The following is a 22199-nucleotide window of genomic DNA, read 5'->3' as shown; positions in this document are numbered from 1 at the left end:
TATCCCCTGGTGTCACAGTCTCCATGGGCTAAACCTTCATTAGGATTCATCCTCCTCCAACTGCCTCTCACTTCCTGATCTACAGATTACAGTATCCAAATGAAACATTGAGTTTCACTTTATGCATGCTAGTTCTAGGATATTAAACTTTTACATCTGATAGTTTATGCTTTGGCATGAAAATTACATTCCCACTATCTTCCTAAGAATTCATAGTTAAATGACATACAAGTAAAGTCTTTTGTTCTTTGATAATGAATCTATATTTTGGGTATAGTGATACATCCGTTAACCACCATATGAGGTGTGTAATTGGTCTAATCCCTTTAAAAATGCTCTTCAAATAAAAATCATTTCAAATATGATGAATGGTTTGGTAACTTTTCGAAGACATTGCACACTCATTTATTGAGGGCATGCATGTCTGACAAAACTATAAATGATTTTTCTATTCATTATGGCAAGTTACAATTGTAATGCAAGTACAATATCATTGCCCTGACATACAACAATTATGTTACATATTTACAACTATTCTTCTCATTGAACAATGTGCAACCAAATTATATGCAAACATTTGACAATCTGTGGGTAGAAATTAGCATTTCTATTTTTAATATATATGGTATCAAAGGGACTAAAAACACGGTAACTCAGACATCTTTAAAATTAAAACATAACTATTTGCAAATTATGAAAAATTTTCTTCATAGGTCATTTACACATCATATGTTCCATGAAGGACACCTGATAACAGTTACACACAGGAAACAATCAACCCATCTAATATCTGGCAAGAGGTGTACACTAGCTACAAGCATAATGCAGCACACTGCATTAAAAAATACACTACAAATAGATGAAAATATACATAAATAAATTTGTACTTATTATTCAGAAAGTAGAGTCATAAATAAAATAGCTGATTCAGCAATAAAATACAGAGATTGCACACCACATTTGGTATAAAATTTCAGTTCAGGTCACATTTATATAAAATTGATGCTGCAATCTGCAATTTGATAGTTTATCATTATATCACCGTATTTGAGTCAGTAATCTTGCTCGTAGCCAATAATAAAATTCATATTCAAGCTTCAGTTGTGAATGTAGCCACTTTCGAGTTTTGTGAGCAACCTCTGGTGGTTTCTTTCGATTCCTATTTTTGTGTGGTTCTGTAAAAAAAAAAAAAAAAAAAAAAAAAAAAAAAAAAAAAAAAAAAATAAAAATGTAGTATCATGAATTGTAGAGCTATATAATGAGTTTTACATAATTTTTCATAGCAGAGATCCAGATGTAAAAAAGCTAATACACAAATACATACAATACTTTTTTTTAATTATGGAATGATTGTGAGATGATGGATCATTCTTTTTAGAGTTGAATGCAAAAAAATGTATAATTATTATGAAACATCTATAAATGTGTACATGATGGGTGATTTCCTGTGAACTGGGCCACCCCAAGAAACAATTAGGTAATTTTTTTTATGTTTTAGATATTTTGTCTGTGGAAGATTAGAAGACATTAAAAATCTCATGACACACCCATGTGTCATGACATAGTGGTTGAGAAACATTGGTGTACAAGGAACTTCTTGAGTGCGAAGTCACAAGTTGGTCTTTAGTAAGGCTCATTTGAAAGTGTTGTGTTAACAGTTATGACTGGAAAAATATTAGCTGCTAATGACTCACCATATGCATCAGGAAGGCGACAGAAAATGAGTGTTTGGGAGCTGCAGAGACCAACCTTCTACAGGATGTATGTATTACACTTCATAAAATGGATGCATTGAGCTGGCCGGAGTGACCGAGCAGTTCTAGGTGCTTCAGTCTGGAACCGCACGACTGCTATGGTTGCAGGTTTGAATCCTGCCTCGGGCATGGATGTGTGTGATGTTCTTAGGTTAGTTAGGTTTAAGTAGTTCTAAGTTCTAGGGGACTGATGACCTCCGATGTTAAGTCCCATAGTGCTCAGAGCCATTTGAACCATTTTGGATGCATTGACTTTCAAGTAATGTTCAGAACAAACTGTTTAACTTTGACCACAAACACTGAATGGAAAATGGTGCGCCAAGTGACCACAAGGGTTTGCACAATTAAGATCAGAGTTGAACTCTTTGGGAGTTAGAAACAGTGCAGGGCATTCAGCTAAGTATCCACCCTTATAGAAACGCATACGGAATCATATTGGTGTAATGGGGTGATGAGAACTGATGAAAAGTGATGGCGTGCAACCGAATGCAAAACAGTCTATCATGGAGCTTATCATGAAAGTGGCTATCCTTTAAGGCAGGGGCGGGCAAATGTTGCACGTGGCTCATGGGCGCACAGCGCTGCATGTGTGCTGCTCGCATGCAATCGTCGACCAGGGGCAGTGGTGAAAGCCGGCATATTGCGGTAGTGTAGTACCAGGCTAAGCTGCGGACGTTGATGTGAAGCAACCACTACGTAGTAACCGTTGTATTTCAAGAGCCGGAAAAGGCAGAGTGAATCAAGAAAATGGAGAAGTGGAGATTTGCTATCTTTTAAAAAGGAATGGGAGGATCATTTTTTACGAGGGCCGTTCAGAAAGTAACCTCTGGTTGATTTAAAAAAATACACCAAGTTAAATAAAAATATTTTAATATATACATCTTACAACTATATCTTTGCACTATTTTTCTACATAGTCTCCATAGCGATTGAGGCACTTATCGTATCCCTTCACAAGCTTTGAAATTCCTTCTGCATAAAAATCAGCCGCTTGTGCCGGGAGCCAGCCTGTGACCGCATCTTTGAGCTCTTCGTCGTCATCAAACCGCTGTGACCCGAGCCATTTCTTCAAATGCATGAAGAGGTGATAATCACTTGGCGCCAGGTCTGGGCTGTAAGGTGGATGGTTGATAACGTCCCACTTGAAGGACTCAAGAAGGGCCGTTGTTCTGCAAGCAGAGTGAGGAGGGGCGTTATCGTGCAAAAAAAACGATACCGGAAGTCAGCATACCACGGCGTTTGTTCTGTATAGCCCGTCGTAACTTTTTTATTGTTTCACAGTACACGTCTTGATTAATGGTCGTACCACGTTCCATGAATTCAACCAACAACACCCCTTTGGCATCCCAAAACACCGTTGCCATCAGTTTTCTGGCAGAAAAATCTTGCGAGGCTTTTCTTGGTTTGGTAGGCGAATTTGAATGTGCCCACATCTTTGATTGTTCTTTTGTCTCAGGGTTCACGTACTTAATCCAGGTTTCGTCACCGGTCACGATTCTGTTTAAGAATGGTTCTCCTTCGTCCTCATAATGTGACAGAAAGTCTAATGCAGAGGCCATTCTTTGAGTTTTGTGGTGGTCGGTAAGAATTTTGGGCACCCATCGTGCACAGAACTTACGGTAACCCAATCTTGCTGTCACTATCTCGTACAAGAGAGTCTTAGAAATCTGTGGAAAACCAGTAGACAACTCCGACATTGAAAAACGTCGATTTTCACGAACTTTTGCATCAACTGTCTGAACGAGTTCGTCAGTCACCAATGATGGTCTACCACTCCTCTCTTCATCATGAACGTTTTCTCGTCCACTTTTAAATAAACGTACCCATTCACGGACAACTCCTTCACTCATAACTCTCGGTCCGTACACGGCACAAAGCTCACGATGAATAGCTGCTGCAGAATATCCTTTGGCTGTAAAAAACCTTATGACAGCACGCACTTCACATTTGGCGGGGTTTTCTATTGCAGCACACATTTCAAACTGCCACAAAAACTAAACTAGCGCAGGTACGACATTCACTCGACCACGGCTTGATGCCGACTGACCTGTTGAGTGCGTGAACGCACAGATGGCGTCGCTACTCCCCCCACAACCCGCACTGTGACCAATCGGAGGTTACTTTCTGAACCGCCCTCGTATTTGTGCAAAAACCTGAAAATTTGAAATGTTTAATATGTTGCAGTATTCTCACTGGTCAGCGGATGTTTAGTGTTGAACACCATTATAACAAATTTCACAAGGATGAGTACAATTTATTCTCGGATTCTGAGTGGATGGGGAAATTGACTGAGCTTAAGAAGACTGATGTGACAATACTAGATGACTCTGACGTAAGTTGCTGTTGTCACCAGAGATCTGTGACTTTCTTTTGTCATGTCTCTCATCTAACCGATTTAACATTTTATGGAGCACTGTTTTCAATTTTTCAGGACAACAACAATGATAGCCCTGCGGTACGTGCAAGTTATAAGATTGTGCTTAATATAGCGATAGCTGGAAAACCATTTGCTGAAGGTGAGTTTATAAAGGAGTGCATCAATGACTCTGCTGATTTACTTTGCCCACTGAATTCAAATCAGTTTTGAGCTATCACTCTTTCTTGGTGGACTGTAAGTTGTCGAATAAATGCCATGGCAGGTGACGTTTGCTGTCAATTAAGAAGTGCAGTGCAGGAGTTTATTGCATTTTCCATTGCACTTGATGAGTCCACAGATATTTCAGACACTGTGCAATTAGTGATTTATGTCCGTGGCGTGGACACTGCTCTGCACATAACAGAGGATTTTTTACATATGATATCTTAAAAAAGCACGACCACTGCCGCGGACATCCTAAAAGCTGTTGAGGAAGCTGTCGATTCAGCTAGCTTAAACTGGGAACGTTTGGTGTCAGTTACAGCAGACGGAGCACCTGCAATGAAAGGGGGACAAATGGGATTTGTTGGATTACTAAGAAAAAAGCTACAGCATACAGAAGAATCATTGCACAGCATCCACTGCATTTTGCACCAAGGAGTACTTTGTGCAAAAGCAGCAAAACTGGGGGACGTCACGCAAGTGGTTATTCAGGCAGTTAATTATTTGAGATCCCATGGATCACACGTAGACATTTTCACACATATTTAGCTGAAGTTGGGGAAGAGTACGGTGACATACCATACCACAGTTAAGGCCACTGGCTTAGCTGCGGTAATGTACTTAAAAGATTTTTTGAGCTGAGAATACCAATAAATCAGTTTTTAAAGGACAAAGGAAGGTACGATCCCAACTTAGAAGATCCAGAGTGGGTTATCGACCTTGCATTTTTAATGGACACTACTGGACACATGACTGCATTGAACACAAGTTTGCAAGAAGAAAATCAGCTAACTTGTGAAATGGCTGAAAAGGTGCAAGCTTTCACTAGCAAGTTCGAGCTGTGGGAACGACATCTCTCATCAGGGAACGCAGTGCATTTCCCTACTCTGTCTAGAGTGCGAGAACAAAACTGCAAAGAATATGTTTCTGTACTTAGTGCAATAAAAGAGGAACGTCTCAAGCAATTTGGGGATACATCATATTTATCCCAAGCTTCTGAATGGTTCTCGAGACCATTTGCTGTTTCTGTAGATGATATTCATCCCAATTTGCAAATGGAATTAATTGATCTACGGTGTAATTCTCATCTGAGACAAGTTCCTTTTGGCAAGAAGTGTAATACACTTTTATCACGACTTTCCACTACAAGAGTTTCCTTATCTCCATCATGAAGCCGCAAAGATAATGTCAGTGTTTGGCTCGACATACATTTGTGAGAGATTTTTTTCTGTTATGAAAATTAAAAAGTATCGGTTAAGAGCAAACATCAGTGATGAAAATTTACATAACTGGTTGCATTTGTCTGTATGTAGAAATTTTGTTCCAGACATTAAACATATTGTAAACCCCCCCCTCCCCCCCCCCCCCTCTGTGATAATTAAATAAAATGTATCATAGGTAATAGGTACTATCTGAAACCATGATTTCTTTCAAGCACTCCTACTAATCTTATTCCTTCATTCAATAAACTAAGCTAGGAAACAAAACGCATTACAGAGATAGGAGCAGAGGGATGGTGTGGTGGGTAGGGGAAATTTGCAGGATTCCTGCCTGCTCCTGCTTTAAGGCATAACAGCAGTTAGTGCAATAATGTTTTATAGATATGGAACAAAGAAAGATCCACAGACTGAGTTTGTCCATTGGTTCCAGGTGGTCTGAACTACAATGTCATACACTTTCCAGGAGGGATAGTTTGCTCTAAAGGAGGATGGTTTTTATAAACAGACCATGAATCAGGCAAATGATTTTGACCAGCTATTGGCCAAAAGCAGTGCTCATACCATAGTTGTACTTCTGTTATGCCCATTTTCCCACTCTTGCTTGCTGTGACATAAATACTCCCTACTGCCCTTGCAAGATCATGCATATGAGAAATACTTGTAGGCGGTACAGCACCTCCAACTTCTTGTGGCACATAAATAACTTTCCAGCCAATTTACCATCCAGAAAAGATGGCATAAGTTAGTTTATCTTGTCTACAAATTTTCAGGCCAATTCTGCAAATTGCTGTGCATCATCAAGTTGATGCATTGTTTGAAATTTTGTTACCTTACATTTTCCAATTCTGTAGCACTGTTTGAAGTTTTGCAACCACCCTGTGCTTCCCTTGAGATCATTGTAATCTATGTCATGTGCAATTTGATGTGCATAACATAGTAGGTCAGTATCAAGCACATCTAGTAAATTTTATTGAGCGTACTTGAAGTGCACAAACACCTGTTTCTGTAACAAGTGTGCCTTGTGCTCCCTTAAATATCTGTAATTTTTATTATGCACTACAAGATCATAATGCTGTGGATTTATTCGAAACCTGTTAACATCAGTTTTATGTGTTAAGCATGGATCACAATCATTATACGCCTCATGTACATTGTCCGCACAGTTGAGCTTATACGACACCACACATTCCACTGATTCATCTTACAGAAATGCTAATATTTCATCTGCCACTTCTTTCTCACTCTGTGAAATTCCTTGGTTTCCTTACTGATGAAATGTCAACTTTGGCAGCTGTTGTTGTAGATAAAATGCAATGTTTGCTTTGTTTATCATTGTCATTGCTCTGCTTTGTATCAACACCACTAGCACTCTAGCACAATTGTGAGTTACTCATTGAATAAGCAGTTCAGCTATGCTCCAAGCCTCAGGCTGTGCTTATCATTGGATGGTCAAGTCCAGTTCCTAGTTGCCATTAGCAGCCAATATTGTGGTTGCATGATAGACAATATGTGAGTTATCAAATGCCATAAACATCATTGGCCTTTTACGACTTCCCACTCAAGGAGTTCCTTGTTAGATTTTTTCTTCCATCAGCATACATCACTAGGTATCAGTTGAATTCTATGATTCAAATCATATTGAACTACACTACACTTGTGAATCCAGTCTTATGAGGCTTATTGTGGTATCACTCATCTTTTAATGCAGAATACAAATGACAGTATATTATTTTTTATTTTATTATGGGTTAATTTATTAATTGTCAAATGAGTGATCAGGAAAAGCTTAACTAGTTAATTAGTACATTGGCTTTCACAATGAGAAGAATTTGGCATAGAATGTGCAGTGTGGACCTTTATTTGCTGTAATACTGGCTGTATTTTAGTTAATATAAATATTTTCTCCTTGCAGTCTTGAAATAGACAGAACTGATTATTAGTTTTATTTCACTTTGTGAGAAGGATCAGAGAAATAAGCACTGTATCATTTGAGAGATACAGAGGTGAGTGAGTGTGCGGGGACTGACCCCAGTTCATTGCTACTAGTGTCATATCATCATAATGCACCTGTGCATAACATACAAAGTATTGTGCCATAATGTAAGAGTGAACTTAAAAATTGAAATAGCTTTCACAAACTTTGTCACTGTATGCTTCAGTATATTAATGTTAAAATTATTAAATCTCAGAAGGATAACATGAATATGTTTTGCTAAATATATTGTTTCAAGAAAAAAATAAATGGCACTAAATAATAAAGCCAGAAAGTCAAAAATTGGTCAGAATGTGCAAATGCATGTCACAATCAAAAATTACAAGTCTCAACTTGATCAGAGCAATATTCTGGTCAAAACTGGTGTTTTTACGAAAATTTGAAGGCACTAATTACATATTAAACTTTGTACGTAGACTCAGTTTGATATAAAAACAATAACTATGTGACGGCACTAAGCTACCTCTAACAGTTTTTAAATTATTTACTAAAAACCAAATTTGGAACAAAAAGTCCCTATTCATATTAGATTAAGTGCCATTTGCAATTGTTATACAAGGTTCAAAATTTTAAACATGGCTGAAGCAGTGACTGTTGAAAATCTTCATGGTAAATGATAACAGCCAAACAGTTGCAGGATAAAGATTTATTGCAATCCTTGACCACGGTTTTGGTACATATTAATATACCTTCATCAGAAGCAAAAATACACTAAAATCACATCCTGCAGTGGATATGGATAAAACAGGAATAAGAACGGACTGAATTAACATGGTGGCTCAGATGAGCGACCTGAGTCCCAAAGATTAATGTTGTCTATGGTCAATATGACCTATCGATGCCACAATATGATTATGAACTTTATTCATTTTGTTGTTTCTAAACAGTTTTTGCTGGTTTGTACCTGGTGTGATTTGCATTCATGGGTTGGTCCTCACATCATAAGCCCAGGCCCTGATACAAGGGATGAACTTTTAGTGAAGGCTCACCTACAAATTTAATGTTTGTCTCTGTGCTCAAACTGATGAGCTAAGGACATTAGCTGTGCAAATCACGCATCAGATAGGTGTACTGATCATTTTTTAAAAATTTTTTTAAAATAATGTTTAGTAGTTTGCCTGATATAATAAACAGATTGTGTTACAAAAATTCACACCCAAAATTTTTCATTGCTTCACTGGAACATGCATATCATATATTGCTTGCTACCTTCTCCTTTTATTTTCCTCGCTCTATAGCAGTGATGAGTGTTGTGCATTGAAACACATATGGTACTGCACTGTGTTTACACAGCTCCACAGAGTACAATTTACTACTAGCCAAGTGCTACCATTGCTTCTGAAATATTTAGGTCGTGTGCCACCTACCAGCAGGGCTAGAAACTGCCAGGTCCCACATGATAAAAACTCATGGCAGACAAAATATAAATGTGAAGATGCTTGTTTTCAACTTAGTCATACTACTTTCCTTTCTGCTGAAAGGAATTTTCTTTATTTACCTAATAATATATTTGGGATATATTATCTTTAGTTTGGTGGTTATCTGTTGGAAATATGTGAGAGAATTGCACAGTGAAAGTAAAATCTGTAACTTGAACACAACTATGGTCCATGTTCCAGTGTGAAATATTGTTGTGTTCCATGTTATTGCCTGATGAGAAGTTTTCTCACCACGTAATTAAAAGCATAAAAATGAATTAGAGATACAACAGTATTTTTAAGATACCAAAGCAATAGAGACTATCCTCCCACAAGGCTGCAGTAGTCCACAGAACTGCACATTACAAATCTTAAAATGAAAGCTGTATGGGGAAATAATTTGGCACAACCTGGACAAAGCTGTGCATTTACTTTGCAAGAGGAGAAATCATATATACAGCATGCTGTCAAAATGAGTGAGTTCAGATTCTTGATTTCCACCCTTGACCTTTGCTGCATTGTAAAATTGTACCTGGGTTCATATGGCCATGAAGAATTTAGATTCACCAACAAGTTTCCTGAAAAATGTTGGGCTGAGTCAATTGTTGAGCAACACCGTGACCAATAATCACAATGACTGTCAAATAATATTAAGAGGAATAGAGCTGCTTTGAACATAGACATCATAAGTGTTTACTTTGAGAACATTGGGAAGCAACTGGAAGTCATTGCTCCTGAAAATATTCATGGTGGCCATAAGACAAACCTGGTTAATGACCTGGGCAAGAAAAGGGTCTTAACTAAACAGGGATATAAGAATCACAATGAATTCCAGCAAAACTTTGGTCTCTGCCATGATGTGTGGGTATGTGGCTGACATCTTACACCATGTATCAGTTATATGTCAGAGAACATGTGGGATACTTGGATGGAAGACAGCCCTCTATCAGCCAGATATAGCCCATGAAAAGTGGCTGATTTGACTGAACCTGTTTTGAAGACTGGTTCATGGCTTTACTCTTACATGAACTGAAGAAGAAAGATGTAAGGTTATTACAGAGGACAATATAAGCAGGCATATTAGTCCAAGGATTATTAAGTTGTCTGAAACCAATGATATTTCATTCAATGCCTTACCTTCATATGCAACACACCTGACCCAACCTCTGCACCTGTCTTATTTTCATCCTATGAAAATCTGGTGGTATCTCCAAAGATTTTTTCCATCACTGTTACGGAAGTTGGTGGACAGGTTGGCTGACAATGGACCTTCTAATTTAAAAGTTGGTTCCAGAAAATCAAGGCTCTACACTAAACAGAAATGAAATGATAAGCAGGTTACAAATAATGAACCAGGTTCCTCACACCATCAGACAGTGCTTCCTTCATAGATAATCTCAAATCAATGAGGCACGAGAACTCTTACCAACTCTGGTAGTACTATCAGGAGGGGGAATAAGTCCATGTTGAGCCAGGGAACAGTGTACATGCCACAATATAGCTGTGAACGTGGCTACTGATCAACTCAGCAACTGGGCAAAAATCAACAGATTAACTATCAACACCAAAAAGACAGCTTCCATGAACTTCCACACAACACAAAATGCAAATTCCTCTCAGCCATCTATCACTATAAATAACCAGTCAATAGATACTGACACTGTTTTCAAATTCCTAGGTCTGTGGGTTCAAGATAACCTGAAATGGAATACACATACAGGAAGGGTAAATGCCAGGATTTGTACTGGCTGTTATGCATTGAGTGTACTGAAAACATGTGCTAGCCTGAAAACATTAACCAGTGCATACTACGCTTATATACAAGCCCACCTAAAATATGGTGTAATATTCTGGGGAAATGCTCCAACTGCTCTGAGCACATTCAGAATCCAGAAGAGAGCATTGAGGATTATTAATGGGAGCAAACCCAGAGACTCCTGCAAACCCATCTTCAGAAAGTTAGAAATGCTTACACTGCCTTGCCTCTACATTCTTGAGACTCTAAAATTCTTCAGAAAACATATAGTGCCAACTGACCCCAGAGTCGTAAAAAATAATGAAATACATGAACACAACACCAGGAAAAACGCAAACCTGCATGTTATACATACAAACACTCAACTGTGTAAAAAGGGAGTTTTCCACATGGGCCTCCAACTATTCAACAATCTTCCCACTAGTATTAAGTCCATCAAAGACAACATAAAATTTAGCAAAGCCGTGAAGTCATATTTGTTGTGTCACTGTTTTTACTCTGTAAATGAATACTTAGAACAGTAATCTTGCTGTTTGTGCTAAATTGAAAATATTGAGCAATATAATGCGTTAGAATACTATAGGCTTACATTAATACATGTTAACAATGTTAAATGACATTTTCCGATATCTGCAACACACTGTGTACCATCAGATCACATGGAATAAATAAAATAAAATAAAAATGATCACTCAATCACCAGTCCAAGGAAGATGAACCTGGACCTTGAAGAACTTCAGGAAAGAAACAGAGATGTACAGTATTGTATATAATTGATTGATTTAATTGATTGAAAGGGGTTATGGGACCTAATGGTGAGGTCATCAGTCCTGCAATTCTGAAATGAGTCACAGAAGAAAAAGGGACTACTAAAAATGGATGGATCCAGTCAAGGGAGTCAAATTATAAAATAATGAATATTAAACACACACAATAAATGCATAAAAGGTGAGACCAAATGTAAAAACTGGAAGAAGAAGGGGGGCAGTCATGGGGTCACAGACCGAGAAGACTGTAAAAGAAGTCCCAACCATGACCAACCTGCCCCTGCTCCAAGACTAAAGTAGAACCTTATATCTGGAAATGAAAACCACTTTCATGGAAGAAACTGAGGACCTGTTCAACCACCTGTGGATCATTTGCTAACATTAAATTTAAGGAATCAGGAAGACTATACTTAACTCAAAGGGCTGTAAGTAGGGGACAGTCCACCAATATGTGAAATATTGTCAGTCTGACTCCACAACCACACTCTGGGGTGGGTTGTTACGTAGGAGAAAGCAATGGGTTAGCTGGGTATGACCAATGCATAAACAGCATAAAACAGTGGACTCCCTCTGAGAGGAGCAGAAGGAAGAGTGCCAAACTGCTGTAGACTCCTTGATTGTGTGGCGTTATTGCTATGAGCAGTAGCACTCCAGATGACATTACACTTTTGTCCAAAGAGAAATTTGATGTTGATCCGAATATCAGCAGCTGGAATCATGAAAGGAAATGGGTAAGTATCTGCTTCTCTAGCCAAATGGTCAGCCAGTTCATTCCCTGGGGTGCCCACATGACTTGCTTGGGACCCAGAGGAAGATGACTGAACAGGTGGCTTATACAAGGGCAAATAGAAGGTCATGGATAGCAGAGACCAAAGAGTGACAAGAGTAGCCCTGGTCGGTAGCCTGCAAGCTGCTCATAGAGTCTGAACAAACTAAAGCACTGTGGAGAGAGGCCTGAGAAACAAAAAGGAGGGCCCTGTGAATGGCTAGAAGCTCTGCTGTGAACACACTAAATGATCCCAGCAATAAATGGTGTTCGAAGTCAGTAGAAGATGTGTAAGCATAACCCACCTTATCAGTTGTCTTAGAACCATCAGGGTGAAAGATGGTGGCACAATGGAACTCTGAAGGGATGAAAAATACAAGATGCTGGAAAACCATAGGAGAAACAGAGACCTTAGGACCCTGGAATAGATTGGTCCTAATCTGTGGTCTAGGCACCATCCAAGGTGGGGGGCAGGGAGGAGGAAAGACAGGGGGTGCAGTCCAGTGAGTGGAGATGTAGATCCCAACAGAGGGAAGTGAGGTGCACGCCAACCGGCAATCCCACTTGTGGACTGGAGTTAAGAGGGGGAAGAGCATAGGGTACACAGAACAGTCAGGATGGCGAATGGTGATTGCATTAGAAACAAGGAGTTGGCTCCATTGGAGGCATAGAGGGGGAATCCCCACTTCTGTGAGGAGACTATCAACAGGACTAGTGTGAAAGGCACCAATAGCCAGACGCATCCAACAATGATGGACAGGGTCAAGGAGTTTCAAAGTGGAAGGAGAGCTGCTGAGCCATAAACCTGACTACCATAATCTAGTCTGGACAAGACCAGAGCATGGTAAATATGGAGAAGAATGTAACGGTCTGCACCCCAAGACGTGTGGGCCACAAGACAGAGAGCATTATGCTTCCACATACATGTAGTCTTTAGGTGGTGAATGTGGGGCAGCCATGTCAGCTTGTTATCAAACAGAAAGCCCAAGAAACGGGACTGTGCTAAAACACTGAGAAGCTAGTTGCCTAAATAAAGAGTGGTTAGCACACTGGACTCGCATTCGGGAGGACGACAGGAAGCCATGGGCAGTGGCACATGCAGAGGCCCATCGAATGGCGCCTTGAAGCTGCTGCTCAGCAGATGCTACCAAGTGGGAGCTGCACCAGAAGCAAAAATCATCGATGTACTATGCCAGGGTAACCAGAGGCCCAACAGAGGTCACAAGCCTATTGATGGCAATGAGGATGAGTGTGACACTTAGCACAAAACCCTGTGGGATACCATTCTCCTGAATCTGAGGGGTGCTGAGTGAAATACCAGCTCGAAACCAGAAAAGCCGGTGAGATAAAAACTCATGGATAGAAATTGGAATGGGACCGTGGAAGTCCCAGTCACGGAGGGTAACTAAAATGTGCTGGTGCCAAGTCATGTCATATGCCTTATGTAGGTCAAAGAAGACCACAACTAGGTGCCGGCAGTGAGTAAAAGCCTGTTGGATGGCTGAGTCCAATTGGCGTAATTGGTCAGTGGGAGATCACCCTGCCTGGAAGCCACACTGGTATGGAGCAAAAGGCCCAAAGATTCGAGTACCCAAAATAATCTGAAGCTGACCATCCTTTTGAACAGTTTACAGAGTACATTTGTCGGGCTAATTGGGCGGTAACTGTCTAGAGTAGTAGGGTTTTTTCTGGGCTTAAGGATGGTGTAACTATACTGTCTCACCATTGTGACAAAAAAGCATCTGTGAGCCAAATGTGGTTGAAATCCAGAGGAGCTGTTGCCTCTGGGGAATATACAAGTGTTGGATCATCTGGTTGTGGATGTAATCTTGGCCTGAGGCAGTGTCTCATGAAGAGCTAAGAGCCTGCAGTAATTCCCTTTTAGTGCATTATAGGGCTCAACGTGGTGTGGGACGAAACAGAGGGGGGTCTGCTCAACTCTGCACTTCTGCTGGAGAAAGGTAGTAGGATAGGAAGAGGATGATGATGCTGTCGCAAAGTGTGTTGCAAGGTGTTATGAAAGGACCAATGGATCAGTACGCAGATCACCTTGGAAGTTCAGACCCTGGACAGTTGACTGTCACTGGCAGCCCAGAAGGCTATGAAGCTTGGACCAAACCTGCGATGAAGAGGCATATGTCCCCAGGGAGGAAACATAGTGCTCCCAGCATTCCTTTTTACTCCGCTTAATATGATAATGAGCCTTGGCATGGAGATGCTTAAAAGTGAGGAGGTTGCTCTGTGAAGGGTGTCACTTAAATCACTGCAGTGCCTGTTGGCGGTCCTGTACAGTGACTGTGATTTCCTTGGTCCACCACAGTACCAGTCGACTATGAGGGGGACCTGTGGATAGGGGGACAACAGTACCTGCAGCATGGAGAATAGTGGCAGAGATGTCTTGCATGGCTACATCAATGGGCTTTGAGATGGAGGTGTCAAAGTTCACAGCAGACATAAAGGCCAATTGGCCCTGTGGAATGCACAGCTTGGGGGCCTGTCTGCCTGGCAGCAACAGGGGAATGATAGAATCACCAGAAATGGTCACTGTCACAAAGATCATCATGGGATGACTAGTGTAGGGAAGCCACAAGGGCAGGGGAGGAGGTCATCAGATCGATAGCAGAGAAGGTGCCATGAGCAGCACTGAAGTTGGTAGGGGAACCATCATTGAGGAGACACATATTGAGGTCTGTGATAAGTTTGTCAATTAGGATACCCATACCTATTGAAGTGGCACTCCCCCACAGTGGATGGAGGGCACTGAAATCCCCCAGAAGGGGAAAAGGGGGACGGGAGTTGTTAGATTAAGATAAACAATGCAATGTAAGGAAGTTGCCTACCTGGAGGGACATAGACATTGCAAATGATGACTGCTGGAGTTGTGTGCACTCTAACTGCTATCACTTCCAGGTTGGTATGTAGGGGGATCAAATCACTAATGACATCAGAGCAAACCGAAGTGCAGACCCCACCAGATGCTGTCCTGGGGCCAGAACAGCTCTGACAGAGCTCCTGATAACTGCAAAATTTAGGAGAGTGGTCATCACGGAAATGTGTTTCTTAAAGAACAAGATAGCATGCAGAATAGGAGGAGACAAGATGTTGCATTTCTGGTAGGTGACAATAGTATCCATTGCAATTCCACTGGATGATCATGTGATGAAAGTCCAAGATCAACATGAAGAAGCCGAGGAGCATGGGGTGACATCCATAAATAAGATGACTCAGGTTGCAAGGAGGGAGGTGGCACATCCTGGGGCACCGGGGGTGCGTTATCGTGGGATTTATGTTTCTTCTTCTCTTTCTCAGGTAGAGGAGGGCTGGTACAGGGGGAGTACAGGCTTCTGCAAGATCTGGAACTGAAAGGAGTGGATGACCTTGGGGCGTACAGATGGTGTGCCTCGTGGCCGAGTGGTGGTAAGAATCTTCTGGCCTGAGAGATGCCACAGAGAGAAGTCCTGGGAGGGAGCCTGATCACTGGCAGATGCTGAAGAAAGGGTGCGCTTCTTTGGCCAAGGAGGGGGAGTAACCCCCTGATGGGAGGTCGTGGAAACTTCAGGGGAGTCGTAGTGGAGAGAGGGATGTGGCTGGGGCAAGGACGAGGGGGATACTTTTATACTTTTGGTGAGTCTCAGCATAAGACAGGCAATCTAAGGACTTGTATTCTTGGATCTTCTTTTCTCTCTTGTAAGCTGGGCAATCTGGCAAGCGAGGGGAGAGGCAGTCAGCACTATTGACACACACAGGTGGGCTTCCCTCTAGGAGTGGGTGGCCACAGTCACCACACAAAGAGTCTGCTATACAGTGGGAAGACATATGCCCAAAATGCAAGCATTGAAAGCACCACATAGGTGGAAGGATGTACAGGTTCACGTCATATTTTTAGCACATATTGACCTTCTGTGGCAGGGAATCCCCCTCAAAAGCCAGAATGAAGGTGCCAGTATTGGTGCAGTTGTCTTTGTGACCCATCTGTACACGTTGAACAAAACGAATGCCATGCTGCGCCAGATTAACCTGGATTTCCTCATCAGTTTGCAGGATGAGGTCCCTATGAAAAATATCTCCTTGGACCATATTCAGAGACTGGTGAGAAGTTATAGACACTTGGAAATTGCCATGACAATCACTGACATGAGGAGCTATGGATTGTGTGGCAGAATCAGCTTTGATCAGCAAGGAGCCTGACCACATCTCATGAAGAGACTCCACTTCCCCAAACTTTTCCTTGATCTTTTCCATGAAAAACATTGGCTTTGTGGTGGTGAATGTGTTCCCATCCATCCTAGTACAGATGAAGTAATGGGGAAAGGATTTCATCCCAAAACAGTGAGCCTGGCCCTCCCCCCCCCCCAACCCCCCTCCCCGCCCCCCCCCACCCCCATGGTGCAGCCAGGGACGGGAAGGTTGCCAGGTCATACGAAGCAGTATTCAATGATCCTTCACCATTCGAAGAGACAGCCGTTTGAGAACAGCCAGATTTTTGCAGCTTGATATGCTTCATGTGCCAATCATCTGCCCTGATATCACCCGCTCCAACCAGGGGCTCTCCCCATGGGCTCCACCCAGCCACAGCAAGGGAGGACTGGCATGGTAGCTGTTGCTGGGAGTTCTGATGCTCCAAGAAGATAAACTACCACTCTTTGGCATACATGGGGAGGGAACAGCTCAGGTATCAGTAGTGTGATTCCTGTGTTCTCAGGGGGCTGAGCCATATGGGTGCACAACAGCTCCACCACATGGACTGGCTACACGTGCTGGTGACCTAGCAGGATGGAAGGGTGCTACGGTGGGGAAGGGAGAAGGAAAGGAAGAGGGGAAAGGAGTCCACACTGAAAATGCTAGGGAGGGAATTCTTCCCATTATGGCTAACACTAAAAGCTAATGTTTTGACTGTATGCAGTACACAATTGATGATAAATGCCTGTTGCTGAGACATTTTGCACTGAAAGAAATATTATTACTGCTCACAATTCATGAGATCTTTTATTACAGCACTCATATAGTCCTGTTATAATAAATGAACCCACAAAAGAATGAGATTCATACTTTCACAGCCAGCCTGAATCAGAGAAGATGCAGATGTGACAGTGGCAGCACTCCACACACAAATACTAGCACCATGCTAGAATAGTGGTTACTTTCTGTACCATCCTTGTACTAAAGAACTGAGAAGTATGTCTGACTTCTCATGCTACAGCCCGTACTTTGCTTATAGCACACAACTCACTACAGTTCAATTACTAATATCAGTATCCTGCTGTCTTTCTGGCACTGTATGACAACAATATCTTGACACTAGTTGTCATTTATGTTGCCTTATCCTTTACATTTAATTCTCACTTCTTTCTCAAAATGAATTACTAATTCTATTATGATGTTATCTAATTTCACTCACATTGTGATACTACATAATGTAACACTCCTCAGTTAACAGTAATGTTTAGTTGGTATTTTTGTTGACATTTTTAATTTTCATACATCTGAAAAACTTGTTTTACACTGAGGTTTAAATATCTCTGTGATATGTCATATCATTGAATGAATAGAATTCCTGAGAACTTGATAAGTTTTAACTATATAAATGACACTTCCTTACTATATAAATCAGCAATGTCTATATACTCTTCCACACTAATGAATGTAGTTACGTGAAACTGCAGTTGCTCTCATATTACTTACGTAGCAATTCTTCAAAATACATTTTTTGAACGCCCTTAAAGAAATATGGAAGATTGCTCTCCAAGGAAGCTAAAGTAGCATTTAGTTCTTCCAGGACACCAACAACAGGAAAGAAATGTTCCACATTTTCTTTGGCTTTCACTAGTGCCATCCGATTGTTCAGCTGCCTGCAATAAATGATACATAAAAATGATTTACGATAGTGTTATCTTTCCCTAATTAATTTCACATCAGTTGCAGTACAGATGTATGTGAAGAAGTCTCAATCTGAATCTAATGGTAAAATATGATACAGAGAAGTCCTGGGTGGAAAAAAAACACAATAGAAAGATTACATAGTGCTAGATGAAGCGTTGATCAGTTGGCAGGCATACAAAGAAAGATGTTGCCTGTCAGAGAGAGAGAGAGAGAGAGTGTGTGTGTTAGGGATAGAGATAGACATAGACATTGTCCGAGATAACTACATTATCCTGGTGATGCAGGAGCAACTGTAACTAATTAGTTCACTCTGCAAAGATAAAATTGCACAATACCACTACCATATTTCTACAGCCAACATTGTTGTTAATTTTGACATTCATGTTGTGAAATAAGAGAGGTACAAATTGCCTCCTACCTTCTGTCTCTCTTCTACCTTTCAGAATGTAAGCATCTCTTATATTTGCTTGTAGTTTATTTGAAATAACAACTGGAAATTCTGATATAGTCTATGTCTGATTTACCAGAATGATGTGACTACCTTTCCTGTTGATTTGTGCATTGTCTGCACACTGTTATGTGCAGATTTGTGCGATACAGATGTAGTGAAACCTTGCAGTCTAAATTTCTTTAATGAAGTCTCATTTATGTTTTCTAGTGTGATGCAAATTATTTTGTTGCATTATATTCCACACAAACATGGTCCGCTTTCACCAAACTCAGATGCTTACCAGTGAAGATTCCGAGCCTTACAGTTATCAACACAGGTAACCAAAAAATTAACTTAAGTTGCCTATCCACAGTAGAGGTAATTCAACATTGATATTATTACTTTTAATTATGCTTACCATATTCTGTTCCTGCACTGGTCATTGTGACGTGTCGAACTTTGGAACAATTAGACTCTGGAAGAACGCAATGTCAACATTCCAGTGTAAAAAAAAAAAAAAACACAAAAAAAAAAAAAAAAAACATTTCCTATCTGATTGGGACACATTACACAACATAGCTTTGTGTGTGTGTGTGTGTGTGTGTGTGTGTGTGTGTGTGTGTGTGTGTGTCAAGTCTGTTTGTGACAGCAGGTGACATGGGGCAGGCTTGACCATTCTGTGTCTAGCCTGGGGGAAAAGGGTGCACCCAAAACAAACCTGTACTGGTTTAAAAAAGGAAAACCATTACTGTATGTAAACTGGATATGTTGGTTTCTGTAACCTTCTCTAGTATTGTTAATATCAGAAACTTGTGTGTTGGCTAAGGTTGAATGCCATGTTTGTGGCCTATAGGTGTCTACCTGGAATTCTGTAGCAATTGACAAGGTTTATTTTGTCATGACTTGTGAATTGTTATTGCCTATTTTGAGAATCTCCTGATAAGTTCTAGTTAATAAGGTTCTATGGGCAATCAGTGTTGGTTAAGCTACCTTTGTTCAGGATTAACTTGTTTGTAACATCCTTTTATGATGACAGTTGTTCCCTTAAAATTCAGCCCAGTGCCAGATTTTATTGAAATTTTTTTAAATTATTAAAATGAATGCCTTTATATATTTTTCCTTAAAGTGAATTTTTTAAAAATAATTCAAAGTGAATCTTTCTTAATTATTGGAGTGGCGAATACTTTTAGAATGATTGAAGCTGTTGTAAAATTCCAGTAGAAATTAGATGCCTCTGTTTCTAGTGAGTAAGTACCAAGGAACAAAAAAACCTGTCACGAAGGGCTTTTGTAATAAATATCACTTTTGAAAAAATTGATCCAGCACCTTTCCTCTATGTAACCATGTTTCCTGACCTTTATAAACAGAGTAGCCATTTCAAGATTGTAATTGCAAGATCATAGGTTAATGTAAGTGAGATCTAAGCCATTGCAAATGTGAAATGCTGGTACATCAGTAACTGGTGTAACTGCCAAGATGTTGAATGCAAGCATGCATTGTGTTGTACAAGTGTTGGATGCTACTTTGTGGGATGGACTTCCATGCCCCGTTGCACTTGGATGGTCATTACAAGGACAGTTAATGCTGTTTATGGATGACACTGAAGTTGTCTGATGATGTCTCATATGTGCTTGATTGGAGACAGATCAGGTGATCAAGCAGGCCAAGGTAACATTCAGCTCCCTGTAGAGCAAGTTGTGTTACAATAGCAGTATGTGGGCAATAGCTATGCTCTTGGAAACCACCCCCTGGAATACTGTTCATGAATGGCAGTACAACAGGTTGAATCACCAGACTGACATACAGATTTACAAGACCTCTTTCAAACTCAGTGAGGTGTTGATAATGGCATCTTTGTTGTCTTAAAGGCATTCGTGATCACACCTAGTCTCACAACTGTCACAATACATATTTAAAGCAAACCTTATTTGCATCCTTATAGTGAGGCTGCTAGTGCCATTCTTATGTGACTGGTGTGAAATTTGAATAGACAACATTTTTCAGATGTAGAAACATGCCTGCCAACTTTTATGTTGCACGACTCCGTTTTGGTGTTGCAATTCTTTTCTGTGAGTGTTTACTGAAGTACCATCTTAAAAAATTTGCTTAAATAACCAGTCAGATTTCAAAGTGGTCCCAAGATTAGCAACTTGCTTTAAATGTACACAGGAACAGAAAAGATGGCTAAAGCTGGAGATAAATACTGCCAAAATTTTTACAGAGGCGCAAACTGTGTGTCAGAAAGGATTGATTAAATAAAGTAGGTGGTGGTGTGTTTGCGTCTGTTGGTAGTAGTTTATCTTGTAGGGAAGTCAGAATAGATGGTTCCTGCAAATTACTATGGGTAGAGGTTATACTCAATAGCCATACAAAAATAATAATTAGCTCCTTCTACCGAACCCCTGACTTAGATGATATAATAGTTGAACAGTTCAAAGAAAAATTGAATCTCATAACAAATAAGTACCCCACTCATACAGTTAAAATTGGTGGAGACTTCAATCTACCCTCAATTTGTTGGTGAAAATACATGTTCAATGTCAGTGGTAGACAGAAAACATCTTCTGAAATTGTACTAAATGCTTTCTCTGAGAATTACTTTGAACAATTAGTTCATGAGCCCACACAAATTGTAAATGGTTGTGAAAACACACTTGACCTCTTAGTCACAAATAATCCTGATCTAATAGAGAGCGTCATTATGGATACAGGGATTAGTGAACACAAGGTCATTGTAGCGAGTCTCAAAACCATATCAACCAAAACCACTAAAAATAAATGTAAAATATATCCATTTAAAACAGCAGATAAAAATTCGCTTGATGCCTTCCTAAGAGAAATTCTCCATTCCTTCAAAGCTAATTATGTAAGTGTGGACCAGATATGGCTCAAATTCAAAGATACAGTATCGACAGCAATAGATAGATTCATATCGCATAAGTTAATAAGAGAGAGGACTGATCCACCATGGTACGCAAAACACGTCAGAACACTGTTGCAGAAGCAATGAAAAAAGCATGCCAAATTCACAAGAACGCAAAATCCCCAAGACTGGCTAAGTTTCACGGAAGCTCGAAATTTAGTGCAGATGTCAATGCGAGATGCTTTTAATAGTTTCCACAATGAAACATTGTCTCAAAATATGGTAGAAAACCCGAAGAGATTCTGGTCATATGTAAAGTACACCAGTGGCAAAAAACAGTCAGCAGTGTCACTGCGTGATAGCAATGGAAATGCTACCGATGATGGTGCCACTAAAGCGGAGTTACTAAATACAGTTTTCCGTAATTCCTTCATGAAAGAAGATGAAGTAAATATTCCAGAATTCGAAACCAGAACAGCTGTTAGCATGAGTGGCATAAAAGTAGATATCTTAGGTGTTGCGAAACAACTCAAATCACTTAAGAAAGGCAAGTCTTCTGGTCCAGATGGTATACTAATCAGGTTCCTTTCAGAGTATGCAGACACAATAGCGCATTTCTTAGCAAACATATACAATTGCTCACTTGACAAAAGTTCTGTTTCTAAGGACTGGAAAGTAGCACAGGTCATGCCGGTATCCAAGAAAGAAAATAGGAGTAACCCATTGAATTACAGACCCATATCACTGACCTCAATTTGCAGTACAGTTTTGGAG

General features: G+C 40.3%; 1 protein-coding gene across 1 annotated transcript in view; it reads right to left on the bottom strand.

The window, feature by feature from the left end:
• Positions 1-683: 683 nt before the first annotated feature.
• The window catches only part of LOC126237149 (uronyl 2-sulfotransferase-like), a 215231-nt gene continuing 193715 nt past the window's right edge, over positions 684-22199 (bottom strand). The window contains exons 4-5 of the mRNA XM_049946998.1: positions 17935-18101; positions 684-1175 (exon numbers count right to left, since the gene is read on the bottom strand). Coding sequence (XP_049802955.1) covers positions 1039-1175; positions 17935-18101 — 304 coding nt within the window. The 3' untranslated portion in view covers positions 684-1038. The remainder of the gene's footprint in view (positions 1176-17934; positions 18102-22199) is intronic.

This window comes from Schistocerca nitens, chromosome 1, assembly GCF_023898315.1.
Source record: "Schistocerca nitens isolate TAMUIC-IGC-003100 chromosome 1, iqSchNite1.1, whole genome shotgun sequence".
In the NCBI taxonomy this organism is placed as follows: Eukaryota; Metazoa; Arthropoda; class Insecta; order Orthoptera; family Acrididae; genus Schistocerca; species Schistocerca nitens.
This window is presented reverse-complemented; position numbering and strand designations above follow the sequence as displayed.